The sequence below is a fragment of the Pithys albifrons genome, chromosome 4 (assembly GCF_047495875.1).
Source record: "Pithys albifrons albifrons isolate INPA30051 chromosome 4, PitAlb_v1, whole genome shotgun sequence".
Lineage (NCBI taxonomy): Eukaryota > Metazoa > Chordata > Aves > Passeriformes > Thamnophilidae > Pithys > Pithys albifrons.
In genome coordinates, this window is record NC_092461.1 from 82,525,552 (window position 1) to 82,552,088 (window position 26,537).

The window sequence follows — 26,537 nt, forward strand, 5'->3', positions numbered from 1 at the left end:
TGTTAGGATAAAGTATCTAAAGAGCACAGTGGTGCTGGTGGGTTTGATTTACATCAGAATGGATTTAGCATCAGCATTTGGAAACTGCAAAGTCTACATTCCCCTCTCCAAACTCAAATTTTTCAGCTCATAAACCTTTTTGAGATTTATAACAGCTTGCTTAGCAGTGTCTTCTGCATCCCATATGGTAGGGGGATGGGTTTTATTAATATTACTAGAAAATTACAGAAGCCAAACTTTATGAGCACTGACCCAAATATAGAGTATTTTACCTTATTTATTCTCAGAACTAGATATTATAACTTTTCCCAACTGAGAACAGAAAGCAAGGGTTTGTGGCTGCATTTCCTAAATACTCCTTGCACAAGGTGGGCAGATACTCAGCTAAGCCTTGCATTCTACCTCCACGGAACAGAATGACAATGCACCTTTTACCTGCTCAGGTAAAAGAGAACTGTTTTCATATACATAAATGCTTTAGAGAAGGGAAAAAATAAAAAAGGAAAAATCTGAGGCATTTAGGAAACAGAAAGGTACCAGCACTAGTAGGCAGCTCTCTCCTGCAAACCCAGCACTAGTGGTACATTGTTGCAGCCCTGATTCAGGTGGGTCTGGAGGACCACATTACAGGTTTCATTTTCACCTTAAAAGGACATGTTTCCAGCCTCAACCAATTGGAGTCAGACCACCGCACCTGGGGCGGGGTCACTTGAGGTCATATATACCTGTGTTTTTGAATAAACTTGGGATTTGCTTGAACATCACATTGGTGTGTGCAGTCTCCTCTAGGCAGGTTTGCAACAGTACATCATTGCAGTGTATGCAGTGGCTTAACTGTAGCACCAGCAATGATATATGCATGATCACCTTTACAATTTTCAGAACATGTAATTCACTGCTATTGAGATATTTATTTAAAATTAAATATTCTTTATATAAATGAATATTCTAGTAAAGTATAAATACTTTGTGGTGCTTACAATAACTGTATTACTGTACAACAAAATTTAACCCTTGCAAAAAGGAATAAAGTAACTGAATTTTTTGTTGTTGACACTCAGTATTTCCAAAATAACAAAGATAATATTTTAACTAACTCTTGAGAAGTTTCTAAAATCAAGAGCTGCCTCTGCCTAAAAGGTAAAATCTTTTGCTCTTCTATGAGAAAATTGCATAGCAAAACACAAAAGTAAATTCTTACCTTTTAACTAAATACATTACCTGTCAATACAATACAAAACAATATTTATTGTCAATTCTTGCAGCTGCTGTTATAGAACCTTTCACATGTTACTACAGTTAAAACGAAGGAAAAAAAAGCTACTTGAACAACTGTGAACTAAGAAGGGAAATGTGATATCATTTCTCATTGTTATCCAGATTGACATAGGATAGATGTGGAAACCCATCTTTGACTTTTTCCAGATGTTCATGGAACTGTATCTGCATTCCAGCTTTGTTTTATGTGGATATGTATTCTGTGAACTTCCTTGCTCAAGATTTTCTTTTTTTAACGATTATGAAAGAATTTTAACAATGTTTCAATGGGGACATGAAAAGCTATAAAAATAATTAAAAAATTCGTATATCATAGATGTTGTGTAATGTAACTTATGGAAAGGTTGTCGAGATAGTAATGAACATGTGGCACTTCACTCTTAAGGCAATGCAGTTTCATGAGCTGAAATTTACTTTGGTTAGACGTCTTCACAAAATTATGAGACAATGAGAGGGCCAGTCCTGCATGGCTGTAGAACAGCTACGTTGGGCAGAACCATGGCTCATACCTACATGTCAGCAAGACAAACCTGTTCTCAGAAATCTCAAAAAGTTTTCATTTACAAACTGCACCGAATTCTTAATGAAACTTAGAGGTAGGAGTGGAGAGTGAAGGCTTTACTTGATTCAGTGCTGTAGCAAAAAATTATTTCTATATATTGATTCCCTTCCCCAAACCTTGCTGAGGCAACAAGCTGCATAAGTAGCAGCCTCAAGAGCTTCAGTAAACCAAGTCCATTATGGCCTCAGCCAGAGACTGGTGGACAATGTTTATCTGCTGACTTTCCCCTCCACTTTCATGTATCCACTCCTCCCATGTATTTCATGACTACCAACCATCTGACCAAGAAGTGCAAGTTCAACAAATCACTGTTGCTCAGTCCTTTCTACAGAAAATAGTTACTTAAGGTGTGAAAAATCTTTGCACTGTGGATAAAAATACTAAAAGTATTTCACTTTGATAATAAGATCCCTGACTTTTTTTTTTCTGTTAGACCTCAAAAGTATTGTATCCCCTGTAATCTTGCCTGGTTTATACCTCTCTGCATGTTTTTGGAAGCACTCTTACTTGGAGTCAAAAAGGTTGACCTTCTATGCCATTGACCACTACAGAGCACTTTCCTTCCTCTCTAGTACTTGTGGTTTTCTAAACTTAGGACAATTTCATGGAATTTTATCATTGAAAAAACAGTACTGAAATGTCCTCTTTCCCCACTTAGCAAGGCTGTCTAATTAGGTAATTCCATCAGCCTGATTCCTGATATTGCACAGGTTGCTGTGCAGTACTAAAACATAATAATCACAAAAAGCTCCTCCTGTAATGAGTAAGGTTTGTGAAGATTAAAATGTGCATCATACATGTTTATATAAACAGAAAGAAACTGAGCACAGTCTGATATCAGTTTAAAAGGCATCTCTTGCCCCCCTCACACAGCACTGATTCTTAGGGTTTCTGCCAGTCATGTACTTTATTCTTAGTCAAACATAAAACATCAAATAGCCAAGAATAAGGCAAAGGATACCTATATAAATATTTATCTCTGAAATAATGATAACTGGGAGACCGATAAGTTTTACAAAGTTGGAACTGTTGCCAGCACAACATCAGATTCAATTTTTTTTTTTTTTTACTGTTGTCATTTTTGCCTGGGATATCACAGAACCACAGATTCATAGAATCATTAAGATCAGAAAAGACCTATAAGATCACAAAGTCAAACCACCAGCCTAGTACCATCAACACATCCACCACTAAACTATGTCCTCAAGTGCCATATCCACATGTTTTTTGAACCCTTCTGGGGATGGTGCTTGTAAGACTTTCACCAGTACGTCTTTGTAATTGCACAAGTTTCACCCTGCAGCTGTGTTTAATTACCACTCCAGGTGTATGTAAAATTTTAAGGATTAAAATCCAATTTGGCACCTGGGCTGTGAGGACTGTATTTCTAAGAATGATGGTAATTTCCTAGACTCTACAATGGAGCCTATTCTGAGTGTAATTTGAGTCTTTCAGTATGTCTAGAGAGAAGGTAAGAACAAGAGTTCTCTTATGAAACATTACATTATTCACAGACAAACTTGTGAGGTCTAGATAAAGCATGAATTTCATAGAATCTGCTGCGTAGGTAGTTGTGGCATCACCAACAAACCACAGGGACACAATCCCATTACCAGGTCAAACTGCTGGTTCTAAAGGATGAGCTAAAAATCATCTTTTTGTATTTCAATGTTCTAAATTCCTGTGCCAAAAAGAATTCCTATGCCATCCTTAAAAAGCATTTGCTATATGATATTTTTTGACCATAATGACTGTAGGTAAGGTGATATATGAACAAAAGAACATAAAATGTTATCCAGTTCTTATCAGCGTGCCCTTTGTACTGGGGGTTGGCTGTCTTCTTCTGAAATGTATGACTATACACTTGAATATACAAGTATTAATTAATGTACTCTTAATTACACTACTCCTGACTGCCTTCAGGAACTACTTCTATACACTGTTATAAACCCAAAAAAAGCTCGATAGAACTCTTGTCAGCCACTGGCTGCAATCTATGCTTTTTGGTGTTTCACACTACTGCAGTGTGAAAACAGTGTTAAAATGGTTTTCAGTTTTAAAATCAGCACTTGGTGACATCTGATGGTAGTTGAAAATCAAGTTCATTCTCTTAATCACTTAGATATATGAGGTTCTACTCTTCTTGTTTCTAGATGCATAAAAATAGGATTTACAGTTTTTTCATTTACTACACTTTTCACTGATGTTCCTGAAAGCCTTTCTGTTTTCAGTCTAGATGATGACATCTCTGAAATCTAGTTCATTGATTGCTTTAAACAAATCCCTAAAGGAATGTAGAAGGACAAAATTCAGCAGTAAACACAGTATACATGGGTGGGAAAGGTGCAGTGCTCCAGACATAGATATCAGGAAAATACTACAGTTGAAATGAAAGAAAAAACTTTCAAGACTTTGGAAATCAAGTCTACTCTTCAAAACTCATATAATGAGTTTTTCTCCTTCCAAAGATGTAATGGGTATTTTTTATTCTTTTGTGACTGGTATGGAATTTTGCTTACTTATTTTGCTCTTTGTTAAACACAATCATGACAAATGTGCTGCACATTGTTTATGCAAAAGATGTAAGGTACAGCACTTTCTGGCATCTTCTGTGGTTACTAATTCAGACTGATATGTCTGGCAGAACTTGGAGGGAATTTTGAGACAGATTTTCTATTTAGAAGTAAACTCTAAAGTGTGCAAGTTCACCTTGCATTTGAAACAGGTTTAGGACTACGTTTTAACACACTGATGCAAGAGAGCCCACCAAAGCATTTCAAGCCCAAGCCCTTGAAGAAAACATTCTTTTTTCCTGATGGTTCCAAGCCATGTTTATGTGAGCAATGCCTTTCACTTTCTTTTACAGGACGATTTATTTTACATCACAACTTCCATGAAGGGCTCAGTAAACCGCAGTCCTTTCAATTCAAGGTTAACCTTGACTCAAGACCTGGTTTTTGTCCCCAGCAGCCTCCAGCTTACACTGCCCAGGGAAGCCCACCCACCAGGGATGCTGCATTGCTAGGAATGACCCTTCATAGCTGCCAACCCCAGATACACCACCTCACTTGTCCTTACAGCTGAGATACCCAGCCAGAGGTCCAGCCATGGCAAAGTGGCTGCCATCATCTCAACTCACATTTGCTGTTTGCTTCCCAGCTGAGACACAGGTCATGCTGCTAATGTAAATCACCAAAAGGTGCAAAAAGATCAAGCCCAAGACCTAGGGACAAACTCCCCCTCAAACTTTTAGCGTGTGTACAAGCACATGCAAAGGCTCACAGTGTCACACTACTGAATCAGGTTTTCTAAAAGTACTCAACATGATTACGTGATGAAGAGCAACACATAAAGATGTAAACAGCCAAACAGAAGAGACAGATCCTCAGAAATAACGTGAAATATTTATTCTCAGACAAAGTATTTGTCCAAACAGTGTCCAACACACAAATATATAGTTTCCTACTGCTGAACAGTAATTATACCGTAAGACTTGCCGGTAAAATATTTATGTTACAGTGATTTGAATGATCAGCAAGGGAACATTTCAACATCGTGCTCTACATCAGCCCAGAGATGCTGGTTGCTAAAGCACTGTAGTGCTGTCCTTACCCACCCCATATTGCTACAGCAAAACACTGCCAAGGAGCCAAGATAACAACTGTAACAGTAGTGCTGGTGTCAGAGCAAGGGTCTAACCCTGAAGACAAATTTTCTCACTGTAACTGTGTGTGTGTGAGCAGCCTGTCTCTGATTTTGCTGACCTTCAAGAACTTTTCACAGTATGTAAAACAGGTTTTGTAGTAACTTGGGACTTAAAAACAGTTGGCAATGCACACTGTCTGATAAGCTTTCCATGGGAAGGTTAAGCAGGACAAGCAAGGGAATGGTTACTTTCAAAAACATAGATGATTACTCTGTATGTTTACTTCTTAATTTACTAACAGCACTAATCCAGAGTATACTGTCTTCTACTTTCATTTCTTTCACACATACATTCTGCTCTCCTCTCTTCTGTTCAAGTTTTACTGAGTGCCTTCTCCTTCACAGCTGGCCTTGATTTATTCCTTGAGTTTGCTATTTCTGCTTCTTCCTTTAAGAGGACAGGCAGAGACAGAAAACAGTTGCTCTACCTCTCCTACAAACAGCTTTAAAACAGGGTGACAGTGATGGTCACACTTCTTTTCTACTGCCCTGCAGTCAGGTGCACTCATCTAGGTACAACTGGGACACTAAAAAGGAAATTGTCCCAGTTTGCATCACAGTGTCAGCAGGTACACTGGGTGCTTTTATAGGAATACCTTCCAAAGTCCACCAGCTTCAGAAAGAAGCTGGACAATCTCATGGGCCACCCGGAAATTTACCAGTCTTTTCTCCAATGTAGTGTTGACTGTCAAGGCACAAACTGTGAGTGCCAGTGAGAAGGACAACCTCCTATCTCACATTCCCTTAAATGGTGGAACACAAGTGAGTATGCTAACATAATTAGAGCATAATCATATACATTATACAGAAGGTGTTATATATTATGTCTTAAATTGACTATATAGAATATTGCTCAGTTTTCACATGGCAGCTTGTGAGTCCAGAAATAAAGACTTCATAGGTACAATGAACACCAACTTTCCAAACTGCTAGGCAGCAACACCCAGCAGGAAATTAAGCAGGAATTATCATACATGCCTAAGAAGCAATTACAGAAGCTTCTGTTTCCCCAGTCATAAATTTCCTGGCCACATAAAGCTGTATGGAAAGTGTTGAAGAAATGTTAACATCCACTGTATACTGAATTAAAGGGAAAATTAACTTTCATGCATAGAATAAGCTATTGCAAGTTTCTGTTGAGGCAAAAAAGTTTGACTGATTAAGTTTGTCCCAGGATGCATTCCACATGTTAAACATTCTTGTCTCTTGGAAACACTGAAGTGACACTCAGAAATGATTATTGGTAATATCGAACAACCATACACCTTTCTATGACTCTGTGCAATGACTTTATTTGTGCCACAACAACTGGATCCCACTGCAGTTTTTACAGTTGAGCATTCTTTTTAATTCCAAGTTCTCTGTAACTCCATAGAGAAATTCCTTCTTACATATTTCATGACTCAGACACAGCATATTACCTATGCAAGAAACAGCACACTATGAAACAGAGAACAGTAGCATCTATATTAGTTTGTGGGGTTTTTTCTTTAAAGTCTTGTCTCCTGCCTTTCTGTAGTTTCTCAGGTTTTCAGAGGTACTTGCCATGTGAAATAGTGTAACATGAGCTCCATGTATGAATGCTCTACTTCAATCCATGTGTGTACCACTTGTACTTATTTCTGCAGAATTTTCTATCAGTGGAGATCTGAACAAATGCTTATTCATTGCTCTTAAAATCATCATTCTGCAGGCATAGTTGCTGATAAGAGGGAAGCTCTGAAAAAATCCTGTTCTCATTATTCTTTAAACTGTGGTATCTCCATAAGCCCTTAGCCAGCCTGCCGACTCCTGCTGCAGGTCATACGGTACAAACCACAGACCAGGAAAAGCCTCTTGCCAAAGGAGTTTACAAGGCAACTCAAAGCAGGGATTTTTTAAAATCCACATGGAACTGGGCAAATAAAAGGGCCACCAAGAGACAGTGTTACTGCTTGGGATAAGGAGGACAAAATTCATATGTTGACATTGAATAAAGAACAGTAGTTTTCACGGTTTACTTTTATTTGTATAAAGTTGTATTAACCTGTGTCCTAGAAACATTTTCAGCTTCTCATATGCTCAGGCTTTAGTATCCTGCTAGTAATATAAGCAACAAAGCTTCAGACAGTTTGGTGAGGACGTACCACAAAGCCAAAAGACATGAAGTAACTTTCCCAGTTTCACTGGGATAGAGTTCATTTTCTCCCAGTGGCTGGTACAGTTCTGTGGTTTGGGTATATTATGAGAATAATGTTGATAACACACTGATGTTTTGGCAGTTGCTAAGTAGTGCTTACCTAAATCAAGGACTTTCCAGTGTCTCATGCTCTGCCAGTGAGGAGGTGCATGAGAAGCTGGTGGGGAGCATCACCAGAAGAGCTGACCCGAACTGGCCAGAGATACTCCATACCAGAGAACGTCACGCCCAGTGTATAAACTGGGGGAGCTGGGTGGGAGGGACCATTCGCTGCTGACAGGCTGAGCACTGGCCAGTGGCTGGTGAGCAACTGTATTGTGTATCACTTGTGTTTCTTGGGGCTTATTTTTCTTGTTGTTTTTCAGTATAATTAGTAGTAGTAGCAGTTGTAGTAATTTAATATCTTTAAATTATTAAACTTTTTTACATCAGCCTATGAGTTCAGGGTTTTTTTTTTTACTTTTTTTTTCTTCTTTCTCCTGTTCATCCCACAGTGAGGATGGGATGGGGAGAGGGAGCAGCTGCGTGGTACTTAGTTGCTGTCTGGGGTTAAACCACAACACTGATCTCTCATAAAAACCTAACAAATAGTTTTTCCAGGTAACTGGCTGTCTACACTGATTTCATAATTAATAAAGACTGTCACTGATGACTTCAAAAATATGTAGGTATCTAAATTCCATTAAAACTAGACTTTCATTTTATGGGATTTAGTATTGTCAGTCTCACATGGGTGCTGGACAGCATGCAGAATCTATACAGTCTCTTCTATTAAAATATTGGCATAAAATTTGTTTTTCCCTACTGAACACCCATTCATCACTCTGGAATTTGTCTAGCTAAAAGTCTAACACTAAATTTGTCTTATATTTGCTGTAATTGACATCACAGGCTTAGACAATGTTGCATTTAGCATACATATCCCCTCAATGAAAGGTTATTCTGGTTCTTCTGGAGTGCTACAGTTGATTCTTTTATTATGGAAAAACTTTGCTATACTAGATACTCCACTGTTGTTCTTGAAATATAAATTCATTTCTGAACCTTATTCTTTTGCTGCTTGTACAGACACCATACAAGTACAACCTGAAAACTTCTGTGATAACAGAATGAACTGTTTCTGAGACATTTAGAGACATTATTTTTACCCAGAATTCAGGCAAAATTATAGTCTTTGCAATGACACACACACAAAAATGCAGATATTCTGCAAGACAATGCCCACTCTTGATGGAATTATGGTTTGCTTTTAAACATACATCTTCATACTAAAATAAACTTAGAGATTGCATCCATTCTAATTTCAACTACAACAGTCCAAGGCAATTATTGAAGAGAGTAAACACTTCATTTTACAAATTTCAGAAAAAAGAAATGTGAGAAAATACGAGTAAGAGGTCAAAAGAAGGGCTCAGGTTTGAGGCAGAGTGTTGAAACATAGATTTCACCAAGGACAAAAGGATGCATATGATACACATAGACTGGAGGTGACTGAAGATCTCATAAATTTGCAGCTAAACCAGTTGTCTGGAAAGCACCTTGAGCATCTACCTGGTCAGTGAGAAAGGGATGTGTTTGTTAGGGAAGAAGGAGCTGTTTTGCCTGGGATGTAAGTGTTTAAGCATCCTTTAATGTGGGTAACTCTTAAGCTTTGATTTTGGAAAGCAAAAGTATTCAAGAGGATATAGTGACTTTTCCAGTATTGGAATGAAATGCTTACTTTGCTATGTCTTCTGCTCAAGAGCAGAAACGTCTTAGAAAAAGCTTACTAATTTTCTTAATGCCACTTAGATTAAATGAAGTAACATTTTTGAAATTAAAATTGTCAAAATTATCAAGACAATTAAAGGTCAGGAAATCATCAGAATATTTGTTTCATAAAATAGTATTTCAGATTTCCAATATTTTCAAGACATTTCTTTTCAAGGCTGTCTTTCATGAAATGATGTGTCAAAACGACTTAAATGAACCCATGAGTTATAATCAGACTCCAGGCAGGAGTTGGGCCAGTAAGTCATGGTATTTGAAAGACATGTATGCATCTGCCTCCCACCTTTGAAACAGAGATATGAAACTCTGTATGCAATCTTTTAATATTTTCCCCATTTGTAAGTAAAAATAGCATCTTTATTTTCAGGGGGTTAATAAATCCAACTAGAAATACAACAGCCTTTACCAATGCAATACTTTTCAAAACCAACATAGCCTTAAAAGCATACTGAGGAGGGTATAAAAGACGAAATCTCACCAGGTACATAAGAGTAAATAGTCCTTCCTATGAAAGTTCAGCTGCAGTTCTAAGTCTAAGCTTTCAATAAATGGTGAAACATAATTTATTTGTACTAGGTATTGCTGCTTCCCAATATAACTCAAAACCTCAGGGTCATGCTGGTAGTAACACAAACACAGGATGGTCTTTTAAGCCAAGAAATCATTTCAAAATTTATCTAAAGCAGAAAGTTATTATGATTCCACAATGGTGGCATGCATTTGTTTGACATTCAGCACAGCATACCAGGGACAGAGAATTATCTGAATTTAGTTCCCATGATCTAACAGAGAAGCTATCTAGGCAACTTGGTGCTTTAAATCTATTCTCCTTTTTTCTTCATATAACCATGTGGTAAATAAAGCACTGAAACTAAACACAGTAGAATAAATGTAAAGATTCAATGAAGGTCTTTGGAAGGATTTCAAGTATCTGTCTCAACTCCATTGGTCCTACTATTTGATGTATAAGAAAAATACCCAGAAGTATCTTAAATGCTCACTTTTGGTATCCTAACAAACATTGACTACAACCTTAATTAGTGAGCAGTTTAACTATTCTAAGTTGCATTTCTCATGGACAAAATTACTGTTCTGGAAGAATTAGCATTTCAGTAGATCCATTTGCAGAAATCAAGACCAAGAGATAGTAGTCAGCCAAAAAAAAATTGAAGTACATCACTATGATGATGAGAAAAGACACCAGAGTAATTTTAAACACGAGAAGAAGATACAGAGTATTATGATGAGGAATAATTGCATCAATTTATTGGAACTAAAGTTTAAAATTAACATTGTGGAAAACAATCCTGCTGGTAGTAATGACATTTTAAAAGATGTTTAGAACTAGTACTAGGAAAGAACTATAGCATGCATACTGAAGAATTCAGCTCTCTATTACCTTGTGATCTAATTTTCAATTGCCTGTCTCACAGATTCTGTTCTCAAAAGATGCTACCTAATCTACTAATCAGAATTTTATTTCATTGGAAGTGCAAACTTAATAATGAAATTGTATTACTGCATGAATACTGCTACATTTCAAGATCAGATTCTGTGTTATATAGAGATATCATCAGTGAAACCAGACTGATTACCTAGTTCTTCATGATTTAAGATTAGTCCAGTTCACCCTTTACATATTAATACTTTTTCTTTCTATACAAACTCTGATTTAAAAAACAAGCTATCTGGGAGGTATTCAATGTTAGTTCCAACACTGAGGTTGTGGCTAACCAGAAATCTTTCATTAAGCAAAACAAGGACTATTAAAAACAAAATTTTATTAGTGCTAGGCAATACTCAAAAGGCTCTTACAAGAAACAAGAACCTTCAGTTGGCCAAACATATTTAAATACCTCTATCAACACGCTAACATAATTTAGAGCATGCTGTAGCATTTTGTAGCCATCCAGAAAGACAAGGTATATGAACTCTAAAGGAGGAAGGGCATGAAAAAAGTAACAAACCAAAGTTGTTAAACATCCCAGAACTTATCCTAAGTACTATCTATCAGCTGATTTTGAATAAAAAAAGTCCAGGATAACAGCAGAATATTTTTAAATGAACCTGAAATTCTACATGTCTGCTTCAAGTTTGCAGATGGCCCAAATATAACTGCTTCTAGATGTAAAAGATAAAGACATAGTTGTTCCTCATTTCCAGAATGAAACTACAACTGTATAAGGTTTAAGAGGTGATAGTCTGTATCACACCTCTAATTTAAACATTTCTCAAGTGTTTATGTTACCAAAATGAAAATATTTTCAGAGGCTTTAATACAGCAGTGTGAAAAGAAAAACTAAAACTAGAAAATGCTCTTTTGATTCAGAAGTTGGCATTTGAAAATACTGAGACAAACTAACCTACACAATTTGAAGACAAAGGTATCCCACTCTCCCATTTCTGCAATTGTCAGGAGTTAGATTATTAACTACATAAAGCCAATAAATACATTTTTTAAAATGGTATGGAATTAAGTTGAAACATTTCTGAGGTGAAAATTCCACATTTGTAGAATCAACTAATTTCCCTGAAGGATGAAAGCAAGGGATGGAATAATCACTAAAAGAACACATGAAAATCTCCCACGCTTTATCATAAGAGAAACAGCCAATTATATGTACACCAAAATAATAGCAATGTTTTTCTTTCTGCTATTATACTTTTTTACCTTCTCTTTATCTTCTCTTTTTACTCAGCCTAGAAATTAACACACTTACACCTCATTTACCTGTGGGCAGCATACAGAATAGAATAGAACAATTCAATTTTGAAGTGACTTACAATGATTGTCTATTTCAACTCCTTGACCACTTTAGGGCTGACTAAAAGTTAAAACATGTTATTAAGGGCACCGTCTAAATGCCTCTGACAGACTAACAGGCTTGGGCACAGTCACCTATCTAGGAAGTCCATTCCAGGGTTTGACCACCTTCTTGCTAAAGAAATGCTTCCTGATGTCCAGTCTGAACTTTCTCTGATGGACATAGTTTTGAATTATTCCCAGGCATCCTGTCACTTGATCCCAGGGAGAAGAGATCAGCATCTCCTGCTCCACTTGCCTTCCTCGGGAAGCTGCAAAGTGACAAGGTCGCCTCTCAGCCTCCTTTTCTCCAATCTAGACAAACCCAGAATCTTTTGCTGCTCTTCATAGGTAATTTCTTCCAGCCTTTTCATCAGCTTTGCTGTCCTCCTCACATACCTGAACATCTTTAGTTGTGGGGTCCAGAACTACAAAATGTGACCAAGCTAAGGCCTCACCAACACTGAATACAGTGGGATAATCACATCTGTTGACCAAGTGGTCAGGCTGTGTTTGATGCACCCAGGATGGGGTTTGCCATCCTGGCTGCCAGAGCACCCTGCTGGTTCCTTTAAAGTCTGCTGCAGCACTACACCCTCAGGGTCCTTTTCTGCAGGGCTGCTCTTCAGCCATTCCTCTTCCAGTTTATGCTTGTGCCTGGCATGACTTCATCCTAGGTGCAGGAACTCGTTAAGTTTCACCCCATTCCTCCTGGCCCAATGCTGCAATCTTCCCAGATCCCTCTGCAAGGCATCTTGTCCCAAACAAAACACTTCCCACTTTGCTATTGTTGGTACCCAACTTGCTAATGGTGCACTCAACTTCTGCACCCAGATCATTCACAAATATATGGAACAGAACTGTCCCTAGAATTGAGCCCTGAGGAGCACCACTGGTGACCCGTTGCCAGCCAGATGTGGCCCCCCTCACAACAACCCTTTGAGCCCTGCCCTTCAGCCAGTTCTTCACCCAAGCATGTCTTGAACCAGGTGACATTATCATAAAAGGATACCAAAATAGTTAAATGAACTTTCCCTTTGTGAACCTGCGTTGACTGCATCTGATGCTTCCACTGTCCTTTAAATGCATTTCAGTAGTACCCAGGATAACCTTCTTCATACTTTTTTCAGGAACTGAGGTTAGAATAACAGGTCTGTTTGTTCCTGAGTCTTCTCTCATGCCTTTTTGTAAATTGGAATAACACTGGTCAGCTTCCAGTCACAAAGGACCTCCCAGACTCCTATGACCTTTGCTAGATAATCAAGTGGGGTCCTGCCATAACATCCACTGACTCTTTCAGTATTCTATTGTTAATTTATTTAAACTCGGGGAGACACTACAATTTCATCAAAATCAAAACACAGATTAAATTTAGAGGAAAATCAAACTATTATATTCAAACCCACTTAAAAGTGTATTTGCAGATGGTCCCTTTAAGAGGAGCCACTAGCAAATGAAGAGGTAAAATTCAGAACAATCTTGATAAATAAAACCATTTTGGAAAACAAATGGGCAAACAGACTTCCACTACACTGTAAAAATACTCACCTACAAAAAAATATAGGATTGAAATAAATGGTCTATTCTGCAGCAAAGGATTTGTCAGTTTCAGTGAATCACAAATAAAGTGTAAGACAGGATTATCATTGCAAAAGTACCATACAGTAATGGATGAATAGGGAGTGTCACTTGCAGACACTTGGGTAATTGTTATATTTCAGGGTATGCTATTAAATTCTCAGCTGAAATACTGCCTTGCTTTGGATACTGAACTTCAACAAATATCTGGAACCCTTAGGGAAAACAGAAGCAGACCAACAATCCTAAGACTAATCTCCTTCCTAGAAAATATGATGCATGAAGAAAGTTTGAAGGGACTCACACAGTGTAAAAAGAAGAGAATGAGAGAAAAGAGTACATATGACAGGTACGACTGCAGCCCTCAAATATGTAACAGGTAACCATAAAGACTAATGGAAAGTTTTTCTTGATTTCCACATCAGGCTGAAGGATGCAGGCAGGGTATTTTGACTAATGGGAAAAAAATTTCCTAATGATAAGCATCTGAAAAGACTTTAGCTGTAAAATATGTGTTATTAATAGTTGATCCGGTTCTGGATAGGGAAACAGAAAACTCCAGTCCTCCAGTCTACACTTCTGAACTTACTATTGAGTAAAAAGAGTTGGATAAACACTAACAGCCAAGTCTGAAATGCAGAGATCATAACACTGTGCAGACACATTGGGTAAAGTGCTGTCATTTCTCCAGCTATGGCTTAGCACACAGCTGCAGTCAGTTTTGCATAGCACTATTCATATAGCTGGGGAACAGGAAATAAACTGGGGCTGTGGCACCAAATAGTAACAAGCAGGAGTACTACCAAAGTACTTTCAGGAGTGGGAATTCTGTCTTCTCACCCACACAGTACCATCTATGCTCTGGTGCCATTTAATGACAATAATAGATCTTACTGCCTGATCCAGCAAATGCCTCGGCCATTTCTATCCCCTGCATTCACAATGGTCTTAATACTTTAGCATCTTCTTCAGTACCTTGGGGGCCCAGCATCCATAATACCAGTATCACATTGCCCTCTTTATTAGCTTCACCTAAAGCTCACAGCCTACAGCCATGCCAGTAAACCAAAAGGTGCCAGTTTACTCCGCAAACATATTCAGGCACTGAAATTCAACAGCCACATTTTTCATGTTGTTAAACAGTTTAAAAAATCTTGCAACAGCTTTGGTCAGCCAACTTCTCTCCCAAACAACCTGGGCACAGTTTGGGAGTTCTCTGGGACAAATAATATTCCCAATGGGCAACTTCAAGCCACACTCTATGCCCAAGAACCAAAGAGAGCTTAATGGCGAGGGTGTGGGCACCTCATTTCAGAGAGCAATCTGAGACACATTTAATGTAGTCCTACAGCTATACTCATGGTCCTGTGAGGCCCCAAGGAAGGAAATCATTATTAATGGCAGCTAGAACATAAAGTGTTGCACTCGCAAACTGTGAATAAACAGACTAAAATGGTACATTTCATCCTGAAGAGTGGACTCTTCAGGATGAAATAATTATTTTAATTCCCACTGCAGACCCTGTTTTCCACCATAAAAGGAGGAAAAATTCAGTGGTTGCATCTCTGTCTTGGACAGTTAGGAGCTCTCTACTCATACAAATGGTGACTAGATAATGCAATTACTCCAATCAAACTAAAAATTACATCTTTATAAACATAAGACTGCTAAACACATACAGGAAAACAACTAATCTAGTTCACTCAATGAATGATACAAATTTTTGAAAATGTATTTTTAGACTATAAAGGCCTGATTTGATCCAAAAAAGCCCAAGATATTCTGGTTGAAACTGGTATTTCATGAACACAATTATGTCTTTTACTTTAAGAAACTGAAGAAGTTAAGGGTGAAATGGTAATGCTTACTCCAAGTTTCCCTAGGATTTTGTTACTTTAAGTCAAATGCTTTACTTCACATAAGGTTTCTTGTGTTGAATTGTAGTACAACTGTTTACTCAAGTGGCAGCAGCATACTTTGTGATAAATTAAATGGACATTTATCAAAGGTAAGTTGACAGGTTTAAATGTTAAATGCAAGCACTGTAAGACAAGTACAAATAGTTTCTACCTGGAGGTTACATATCTAAATCACTGGTTAGATATTTTAATTAACTTCTGCACAATGAAGAATGTTTGCTTTCTGAATTATTGGACAACATTTCCTGAGAGAGGAAGGTACTAAATGTCATGCAATATATTTTAAGTAGAGTTTACATATAAATGAAAAACTGAAAATCGTTCTTCCCATACAACACAGGCAAGAAAGAGACAAGTACTGTTTAGAAATATAAATTTTGGAGTCAAGACTTAAAGTTAAATTAAAAACTTCAGAGAGTTATGCCACAGAGAGGCATAATACATGGACTGAGGGGGTTTCATTACTGTATCTAATACTATCTCTTAGCCCACTGAATTATGATCTAATAACAAAAATAGGTAGCCACCTCGGGTTCTGAGGTGATTTTGAGAGCCTAAAAGATGAAGACATACAATAGTCACTGGAAAACTCAAAGAAAATGCATCTCTGGTAGGAATAAAATAGTTATATGTATATATGTATATGTATATATACACACACACACGCGCATTTCTGTTGTTTCTTAAACCCATCTAGTCTTCTTGCCCTAATAACAGTAATTCTTAAGGTAAAAAGCCGTAAAAGAGAAGCAAGCTGCAAACCCACAGGAGCACAATGCAAAGGGCCTTCTCATCAACCCTTCACCTTTCAAACCACTGGAGCATTTAGACATTTAAAATGCTAATAAAAACTAGAATCTTTTACTCACAGTTAAAACCAGGCTCAATAGTTTTTCCAGCTTCAAGACTGTTTATTGTAATCTGAAAGATGATGTGCAGCAGCAGAAATGATAGACTGGTGAAACACAGAGACTTTAATAATCGTCCTGTATGCCCTAAAAGACAAAATATACATACATATAATTGGTCAATTTCCTGATCAAGGATATTTCTACAAGTCAGTTCCACATGAACCATGATTGTCTCTTACAATCAAAATTATAGCAAAAGTCATACTTAAATTACAGTGTCTTTGAGTACACTTTAATCACAAATCCCAATGTGCTATTGCCAACATTTCCTTTTTATTTTTTTTTTTCTTAAATGAATAGAGAAAGTTTCTCAAGTCTCCAGATAGCAATTTTACACCAATAATAATAACATCACAGTGTTTATCACCACATTACCTGATATGAAGATAAAATATGAATGATACTTCTACTTTTGAGAAAATAAAACCCTGTTAATCTAATTACTCTTTACAAAATAAATCACATGGATGGGGGGATAACAACACACAAACCTCAGTGTGGCTCAGGATTATAGACATATTTTCAATGAATGCTTTGCTTTATGCCCACTGCCCTCTTTATCTTTCTTCAGAAGTTCTGAAAATAATTTTCAGTATACACTGAAGAATCCTGTGACAGACAGATTTGGTCATAGTTTCTCTCAGATTTACAGAGTATCTATTCAAAAGTCAATAGAAAATGTTTGATGAAGATTTAGAAAAGCCTTATAAATTCTCTAGGAAACACTCAGCTTAATCACAGGAAGCCAAACTTGCAAGGTATGAATAAATAAAGTAAACCATTAGTATTTCAGGAAACATGCATCTTCAAGACAAAATTGATTTGCTGAGAAAAGACAACCTCAAATATCATGTTACCTGGCCTATCTGCGGTACAAGTTGTATTTCCAAAGTATTTTATACCTAGATTTGACACCACCTGCTTCATGCATTTAAGGGTAATTTTTTACTTCACAGATTAAAACATGGAACTGTTGGAATTGTTACCCAAGGCTATAAATAAAGCCAAGGTTATGGAGGGCAGAACTAGTAGAGTATAGCTGTGAAATGGTCACTCTACATGCAGCCTGGTCATACTTATCCTGCAATGTCTGTTCTGAGCAACTACTAGAAAGAACGAGAGAATTCACATTCTGTATCTGGCCAATAAATCAGCTTCTTGCTTTATATTTGTTATAGTTCAAGCATGCCTTCAATGGCTTGAAGGGTAATTTATAAAGCAAAGATTCAGATAAACATGATTCAACAGTTTAAAACGTGGTAGACTATCTCACTCCATCTGACTCTAAACTTTTGTTATATGATGACTATCTTGACAGAAAGTTTATAATACCAAATGCCTGTAATAAACTTTCTTTTTTTAATACAGTAAGCAGTTGAAACAAAATTTAAAATGGTAAGAATCAACACCTGACTTTCTGCAATTTGAAAAGGAAGATACATCCACTAGATAAGTACTTTGCATGATCTATTCACTAGTCACCAGAGTCTACAAAGAAAGATGACAACCTGGGTGACAGAGCATTACATTAGAAAGACAGGATGTTTAATTCTTTGTGCCATTTTTTGCTCTTTTTCTGCAGAAACTGGCCTATGACCTGGCTTAGGACAATTTCTAAGCTCTGCAAAAGCTTAGAGGTCATACTTTTCAAAAGCATTAGAAGAATGACTATATGAGAAGCTACATGTTATTAAATACTTTGTCAGATGTGATGTCATATGTAATGCAATAGAAGGACTGCTACATTTTACAATTTTTTGCAAGTTTCAATATTTGATGCTTTGCTCCTTCATTACCAGACCCCATGCTCACAGTTTTACAAGAGACATACATCCAGAACACAACTGAACTAAAAATTTACCTATCTAAAAGCTGGACACAAACAGTTTGACAACACAAATTCCATGGTCTTAACAGCTATGCCCAAATTTTACAGATTTTAAAGACAGTCTGGTGATTTATGAACTTCTGAGTCACAAATTCATCTCAGTGCTAGCCAGGTAACAATTCAATAGATATCAAACACCGAATGTTTCATATAGAAGTGGATTTGAAAGTTTTTTGATAGAATTCCCTGAGTCAGCATCTAAAGGAGAAAAACTGCAATATAATTAATCAATGCACACTGAATTCCCAGTTTCCACATAAGGAAATAAAACTATTGAAAGCCTTGTGTCTCTCTTTCAGTATTTTAATTGCTATATCACTCCAACATATATCTCAGTTTTAGACTTAATTTTTTAAAGTTTGAAAACAAACATTGAATTTAGATTGAACAAAGCATTTCTTTAAAAAAAACCCTAACTTTTGCAATTGTCCTCCTTTCAAGAAATGTAGAAAATGCTGACAATATATTTCTTGAAAGCTGAAATGTTGAAAAAATATCTCCTTCTTAAAAAAGCAGAGAAAATTTTAAAATACTACAAACATTCATCATAATAGTGTTTCAATTTACTGGTTTATATGGCAGGGTACACACAGCTCAAAGACAACAAGTTATGTTCAGTGCAGGTTACAGCATTTCTCAAAGGCTGCTCCCTTCATGACCATCAGTGGGACAGGACAACCATCAGATCCTGCTGAGCCCTTTGCTTGCACCACATTCATCTGTGCCAGCAGAAACTACACACAAGATGTATTTGGAGAAAAGTAAGAAATACTATGTCCCTAATTTCAAAAGTTTTGGAGAGACATCAACAACTTGGGAGAAATGGGAGTGTTAAAATCAGTGAATTATGGGACACATAATTTATTCCAAGGAAGAAGTGACGGATTTTGATAAGAGATGAGTTTCAATTTTCAGTGGGGTTTGGATAAACACATTTGACCTTATTTTTACTTATATATTTTTCTTTCTACTGGAAACTTAGTTCTAAATGACACGAAAAAATTAACTGTATGCACACAGAATTGAGATGGTGAGAAAACAGACAGTTAAAATTAAATTCCTGAAGTAAAACAGAGATTCTGACAATGAGGAAGAGAGATTTTTGTCATCCTTCTCTAATTTCTATTTATTCCAATTCACTCACAATTCTTTTTGTAACTCACAAAATTGTAACTCACAATGTTACAATTCTTTTGCTAGAACATACCTTAACTGTTCATTACCCTAATGTGAAGGTCCCTGGGGACATGAATGGAAGCTGACTGTCACATAGAGAAGGAAATACATACTGTTCAGAAACTTGTGTGGACAGAAGAGACATGCACCAAAACTTACAATATACCAATTCCTTCATTTCTATCTTAGATGGATAGACTTGTATATGTCCATCAAGACTAAAATAAGAAAAATCTATGTCAAACTCCTCAGTCTGTAGCTTGAATGCTGGGTTCTGAATTCACTCCACCACTAGCTTCAGCAAAATGTGGAGGATGGAAAGGACAGAGCAGATTTGTCTCAGAACTGGCCCGAAGGACTGAGAAACGGACAGCTTTCTGGTGCCACTTCAGGTGTCATTCCTAATGGCACCAGTGGGACCAAAATCTGGCATGGGGCTTTAGAAATGTACCCCAGCATGTCTCAGAAACACACAGGGAGGTTGCTACAGCCTCTTTGTCCCTCCAGAAAACTCCTGGCAAAGGGCTTTGTCCCCTCTGATCAAGCCCACAGGAAGCCACACAGGATGCAAATGCTTCATTACCCTCTTTCTCTTCAGCCCAGATGCAACATAAAACTGGACTCAAGAGAGCCAAAAGCTTTTCACACATGGCAGAGAAATCTACTTCTTATTTTTCAAAGGTAATCCAGCCAAGAGCCAGATTAGTAATGGCATGTACCCCCCAGCCACAGGCATGTAACCTCAGTACAACTATTCTAATGTGCTCTAACAGGACTGCTGCCCCCAATGCACCCCTGCACCTTTTGACTGCCCACATCATGCCTGTACACAAAGCTGGAACTGCTGTTCACAACACTTCCACCAATGATGAAAAAATGAAGAACAGTACATTCATATTTGACAGGCAGTCCTGTGATCTTTTCTGCTACCTGTGAGAAAAATCTCAGCTCAAAGAGTTTTTTAGAGATACGAGTTGAAGGAGCAAAGCAAAATAGGGTTTAATGGCCAAACTGCACGCACAGGGGGTCTCGCCACAGTAAAGTCGCCAGGGAGCACACCGGGGAGGGGGAGGTCACCCCCATTTATTTCCTTCATGCCACGCCCTCTTCCCTCCCCTCCAGGAGTCCATCCCTCCGTAGTCCATGTATGGTACCGTGCACGCTGATTCGAGGTTACTCCATCACTTCTTCACTGCCTTCTTTGGGAAATTTCTTGCTGCATCATCAATGCTGATTGGGCCATCCAGTCGCCCTATCAGGCCCTACCACCGTCCACAGGCCCTGACAACAGCCCCCCTTGCTGAGGCTGCTGCCTCACAGACTGCCCGCCAAATTCACCTGTCTAACCTGCATGCGGAGAAATCCCCCCCTTAAAGGGCCATTCCGCTTTTCCAAAAAGCAATTAACACAGAACCTTTTAATTCAAGTGTTCAAATCAAACAAAACTCCTTCCTTCCACACCTCCCACAACGAACCCTCTCTTTTTATTTCTCACACTACCCCTTTCCATAAAACAGCAAGAGTATGACAAAATTTATTTTTTTTTGTACACTTGGAACTTCCTCAGCACTTTTACAAAAAGGATGTGCTAATAGGACATGGAATAACTGAATGGCAATATGCCACTGAGACCTGCTTTAAAAATCATGTAAATGAGCTCTTACAAGATAATCTGACCATGAGACTTAGGCTATTATGAAGATCATACCATACTGTATCATACAATATCTTCAGTTGCTTGGAAGATGCATTAAGTGTTTGGATGTCTTATTTGAAGCTTTTATTACTTGGCACAGTGATTGTTTTAAAAAATGTAATCTTAGGGTTGCATTATCTGAAGTTAGTTGTTTTTAGGATAATTCTAACTTCTCTTTTAGCTATATATTGTATTCCAAACTCTTCTTCAACACTCTTCTTCAACAATTACACTTGGGAATTAATTTTACACATCACTTTTTATTCAGATCACAGTGAATGAAATACCAAAGCACAGGTCATTTTTCATGTAACCTTTGATTGTATACAGTGAATGACAAATATTAATATGCATTTATCTCCTGGACTAGTGACACTTCAGTTAATAAAGAAACTCTATTACAGCTATTGAGAACATTTTTTTAAATAAACCTCTTCATCAGTAAGTGGCAAACATAAAGCTAAAGAGCTCTGGGAGCAAGGCTTGGTTGCAATAAACTTCTGCAGCACACAAAATGTCATTCCCACAGAATTTGTTTCAACTAGAGTTTTAAAATCTTAACTTACTGACTTTCCATCAGGAAACCTAGAGTTACCTCAGAGTCTAACTGCAGCCACGATCCAGAGATCTTAATCTCCTTCTCCATGGCTCAAAATAAGAGTCTCTTTACATCATTTGTGCTATAGATTGGGGCACCTGGGACTGGGAAGTTAAAAAAAAAACAAAACCAAAACATGTCCTTTGCAAAAATCTAGAAGTATAAGGGTCATCTATTTGCAAGGAAAAAGAATTAAATCAAAATTTCCCATATAAAAGAAATTCTACCTTTGGTCAGCTCTGCTTTAAGTGCCTCAAGACATTACAACAAACATAACTCATGTAACTTACTGACATAAATGTAAGAAAAGAGTTCTGATTTGAAGGAGGCTTCTGCCAAAGGTTCAGATCTCATAGGGTTGGTTCCAGCTGATGCCAAAGGGGTTTTTTGATTTTTTGATTTTTTACATTTCATAGATTTTAGGGTTACTATAACTGTCGAAAAGTGCAGATTTCAGTATAGTAATATTTTTAGCAGCTTAAGTTCAATGTAACCTCTATCCCATATCGATGCCTTAAATTCTTTTAGCTATTTAGTCTTGTTTCCAATGTAGAAGGCTGAAGAATATCAGAAGGCCTGCCACACAAGACATAAACAGGGGCACAGTGACCCAAAAGTCAGAACATTGGAAGAGTTCCGGGAGTCCTACGTATGTCGAGGAAGACGAAGATAAAGAACGAAGGGTCCCAAAACCTCCCTCAGACTCAAATCAGAGGGGCTGGGCCTGGGGTGGGACAGGGCTGGACAGAGATGTGTAAAGTAAGGACTGGATGGACAGTATTACAAAAACCATGGAAATAAGAGTTTGGGCGCATGTGTGGATATGTATTCCTGGGTGAGCCTGGGTGCTCATTAACGCCACTGCTCTCTCATCTCCTACTAAAATTGGCTTGGAGTCTTTTTCACAGACTTTTACAGGCAACACAGCCAGTAATCAGAAAAACATCATCAGTGGGTCTACCATGAGCACTGGCGACTCTGGCCACAAGTGTCAAACATACATTTAAATGCGTACTCAGAGGAAAGTTTATAAGCATGAAATAAACACTGTATGTCCATCTTCCATTTGACAGGAAAATTTTCTATTTCTGTATGGGCCAGTCCCCTTTCTGGAATTCACCAGTAGTACTGTACACTAATTGACACTTAACTCAGCAGAACATGTCCTGATGACGGTGAAAGATGAAGAAAGAACTCAAATGAGTTCTAAATTCAGTTGAGAGTTCCAGTTGACTACAGGTTTACATTTGAAAAGCACAAAGCAGCTTAGCCCTGTCCAAGAAAGCACTTAAAAACATGCATATCTTTGAGCATATGAACAGGGACTGAAGGGCTCTCAGTGACACATAAAAGGTTCATAAAATAAGGCTGAGAGCTTCACTGCTAGGGTATTAATACTTGACGTGACCCAGCCTTAAAACACACAGCTTGCAAATCGGTGGAAGTCAAATATTTTTAGACACCTCCACACCATCCACTGTTCAAATCAGTGCTCTGAAAAGGCTAATACTCTCTATTTATTGTTATAGATACAATGTGCAATTATGTCCAAGTGGGCAGAGTAGGCATAATCTAATTGTTTTCAATGCCTTTCTTCCCCATCCACTTTTGGAGGTCAGAGAGACAGTGTCCTCCAGTTCCAGGTTCTGTAATAATGATGCTAACTGTTCGCTAGTGCCAGTATGGCTGTTATTAAAGAATCTTTCCTAGATATAAAATAGGCGTAATTCTACACACACAGTACAGCTATGCTTAGTGGTTTGGCCTCTTGAGTGTTGAAACACAAGGGGGCAAAGCTATGAACAAGGGACAGAGGAAGGCAGCCATTTGGAAGGACTGTTCTAAGAATAAAATTTGATAACGGTGTGATAATGTACACTATACATTGTGCAATGTCAAGCCATTGATCCACGAATGCAAAGCTGCATATTAGCTTCTACTCACTAAGTGTTACATGAACATCTTAAGTAGACTCAAAAAAAGATAATGCTTAAATCATACTGCCAGGAATTATTTTAATGGTTAAAAAAAGTGCTATTGAAAGTGCTGCCATCCTTCCATTGCACAGTAAGCATAGTTATTGGTACATCTATATTTAGCTTAATAGAAAATGCATTAATATTTTCCCCCCAAGAGTATCTTGTATTTCAAAATCATCTTCTCCCCAGAGGATCTGAGCTTACTAAAGCCTTAAAAGTGGGCAGACATCACCACTGCAATAATAAAAACCCCCTTGGTTTACTCACTGGATTTCCAGCACCAAGATAAAAACAGAGAGCAATTAACTAATACCATGGTGTATTCTGTACCTCCCCAGGCCCAAAACTGAAAGCGTGTATCCACAAACAACAGGTCAGTAATACATGCTATTATTTTCAGTTATGTTTAAATCTCTGCTTAAGCACCTACACTGAAGTCCAAACCACAAAAGTACAATTTTTAGATTCATAATTTCCAGCAAAAATTTCTCAGTGTCTGAACAGTTTTATCCATGCTTTCCTGAAAGCATCCTGTACTACCATGTGAAGCTAAACATCACAATCCACAACTGTGACCAACAGAAAACATTTCTAATACACTTATGAAAAAGCCATAATTCCTTAATTTCAAGTAACTCCTTGTACTGTAAGGTATTTCTTTGCATTTGAAAATATATTATTTCTCAGATGATAGGCCCATGAGAATTTGTAACAGTGTATCACAAATTATGCAATTACCCAAAAATTTTACATTACTTTTAAAAGCAGATACATGCTGTTCCAGGATGTGTATCTGCACCGAAAAATGCAGGTTTGTTTATACTCCTTAGCACATTTATCTATTTCCTTACATTTCTCTTTCTACTTCTCTTTCTTTTTCAAATACTACAGATCAATAAGAAAGAAAAAAATGTCAGTCTAGGGACAGACACTTACTTTGCAGGAGTGCCAACTAGACTTGGGTAAACACAGTCAAAAATTCTATACGTAATTAAAAAGAAAATATTTAGAAATGACAACATAAAAAGAGCTGCATAGCATAATAAATGTATCCTTACTCGAGCTTCTTGCAGGATTTCCTGTTTTTCCTAGAAGTTTTCATGCCTAGAATACTGCTAGAACTGAGCTATATCCTGTGCATCAATAAATACCATCGTTCAAGCTAGGCATAATCTCTGACTTGCAAGTTTACACAGGCAATTTACCCATTTTGTTAACAAAATATTTTGTCAGACAAGACTCAGAACTTAACCATTCATTTTCTTTCCAGATGATACTCATAAGCTTTCAAAGCAAATAACAGCTACTTGATGTCTGCTTCATAATATGACAGGTGGCTGTACCAAGCTAAACACAGGAAATAAACATCATCTCAGATATTAGTGCATATGAACACTGAGCAATTTTAAGCCAGAGCTACTCTTTCACAAGAGAGTTTGAGGCTTTTAGGACAGAGGTCCAGTTACGTGCCTTGAGAAACCAGGCTCTCCTTGTTTGTCACTAAAAGATAATATTTATTTTGAATTCAAATTAGTTCACTCATTATTGTCTGCTAGGAGCAGTGCTTGCAACTTAGTTTCTTCATTCCTCTGTCACAGTCATAAAGAGCAGGTAACTATCCAGTACTAAATTCCTTCAACAACAGAGAGTCCAAAACAACTCCCAAGTAATGGGAGATGACCACAGGTCATGTGCTACAGTGCTCAACCACATTTAAAAAAAAATCTGTACTTACTTGGAGGTGAATAATTTTCTCCCTTGAATACCTACCCTCTTATGTTCATAAGCAGTAAACAAATGTGATGCAGAGCAGAGACAGGAAGGCTGGAAGACTGTGTAAATAGGACTAATACAGGTATGGCGAACCAAACTCTACACCATGATGTTTTCACAAGGGAGTAAGTGGGCATAAGTACGTGTACTGAACTTGCAGCGGAAACTGTGGTATGAATTTCCTCTACCTTTTGCAAACTTTTTTCCCAGAAGATCTAGAGGCTACTTCGGCTCAGACAGAAGTCTTGCAAAGTTTAATGTCTTTTCAAAGAGTTTGTATCAGTATCTCTAGCACAACATAATGCAGCTCATGACCCAGTTGAAGAGCCCCTGCCAAAATACATTATCATTTCAACTTCAATTTTGCATTTCAAAAATGTTAAGCCCTCCTGTCGACATAGGGATGAAGCAACATATGCAAGGGCCTACCTTTATTCCCTCCCTTTTCCAGAGGTGCTTCAGGGAAGTAGGAAGTCAAGATGGAAAAGAAAATTACTTGTGGGAATAATTTTGTTCTAAAAGTTTCCTGGTGTTTAAAGAACATACTGTGATGCCCATATGCCACATGGCCAGGACATTTTCTTCACTCTGAAAAAAAATAATACTATTTTCAAAACACTGATTCCAGTGGGCAAAAGGAAGAGGATCAAAGAGCTTTCTATAAATATTAGTAGTACCCCTTCACTGAAATCAGGTGGTTTTTAAGGAAATTAAAATAAAAA

General features: G+C 37.6%; 1 protein-coding gene across 1 annotated transcript in view; it reads right to left on the bottom strand.

The window, feature by feature from the left end:
- The window catches only part of PIEZO2 (piezo type mechanosensitive ion channel component 2), a 306,402-nt gene that overhangs the window by 179,355 nt on the left and 100,510 nt on the right, over window positions 1-26,537 (bottom strand). The window contains exon 3 of the mRNA XM_071554837.1: window positions 16,664-16,789. Within this exon, the coding sequence (XP_071410938.1) occupies window positions 16,664-16,789 (126 nt within the window). The remainder of the gene's footprint in view (window positions 1-16,663; window positions 16,790-26,537) is intronic.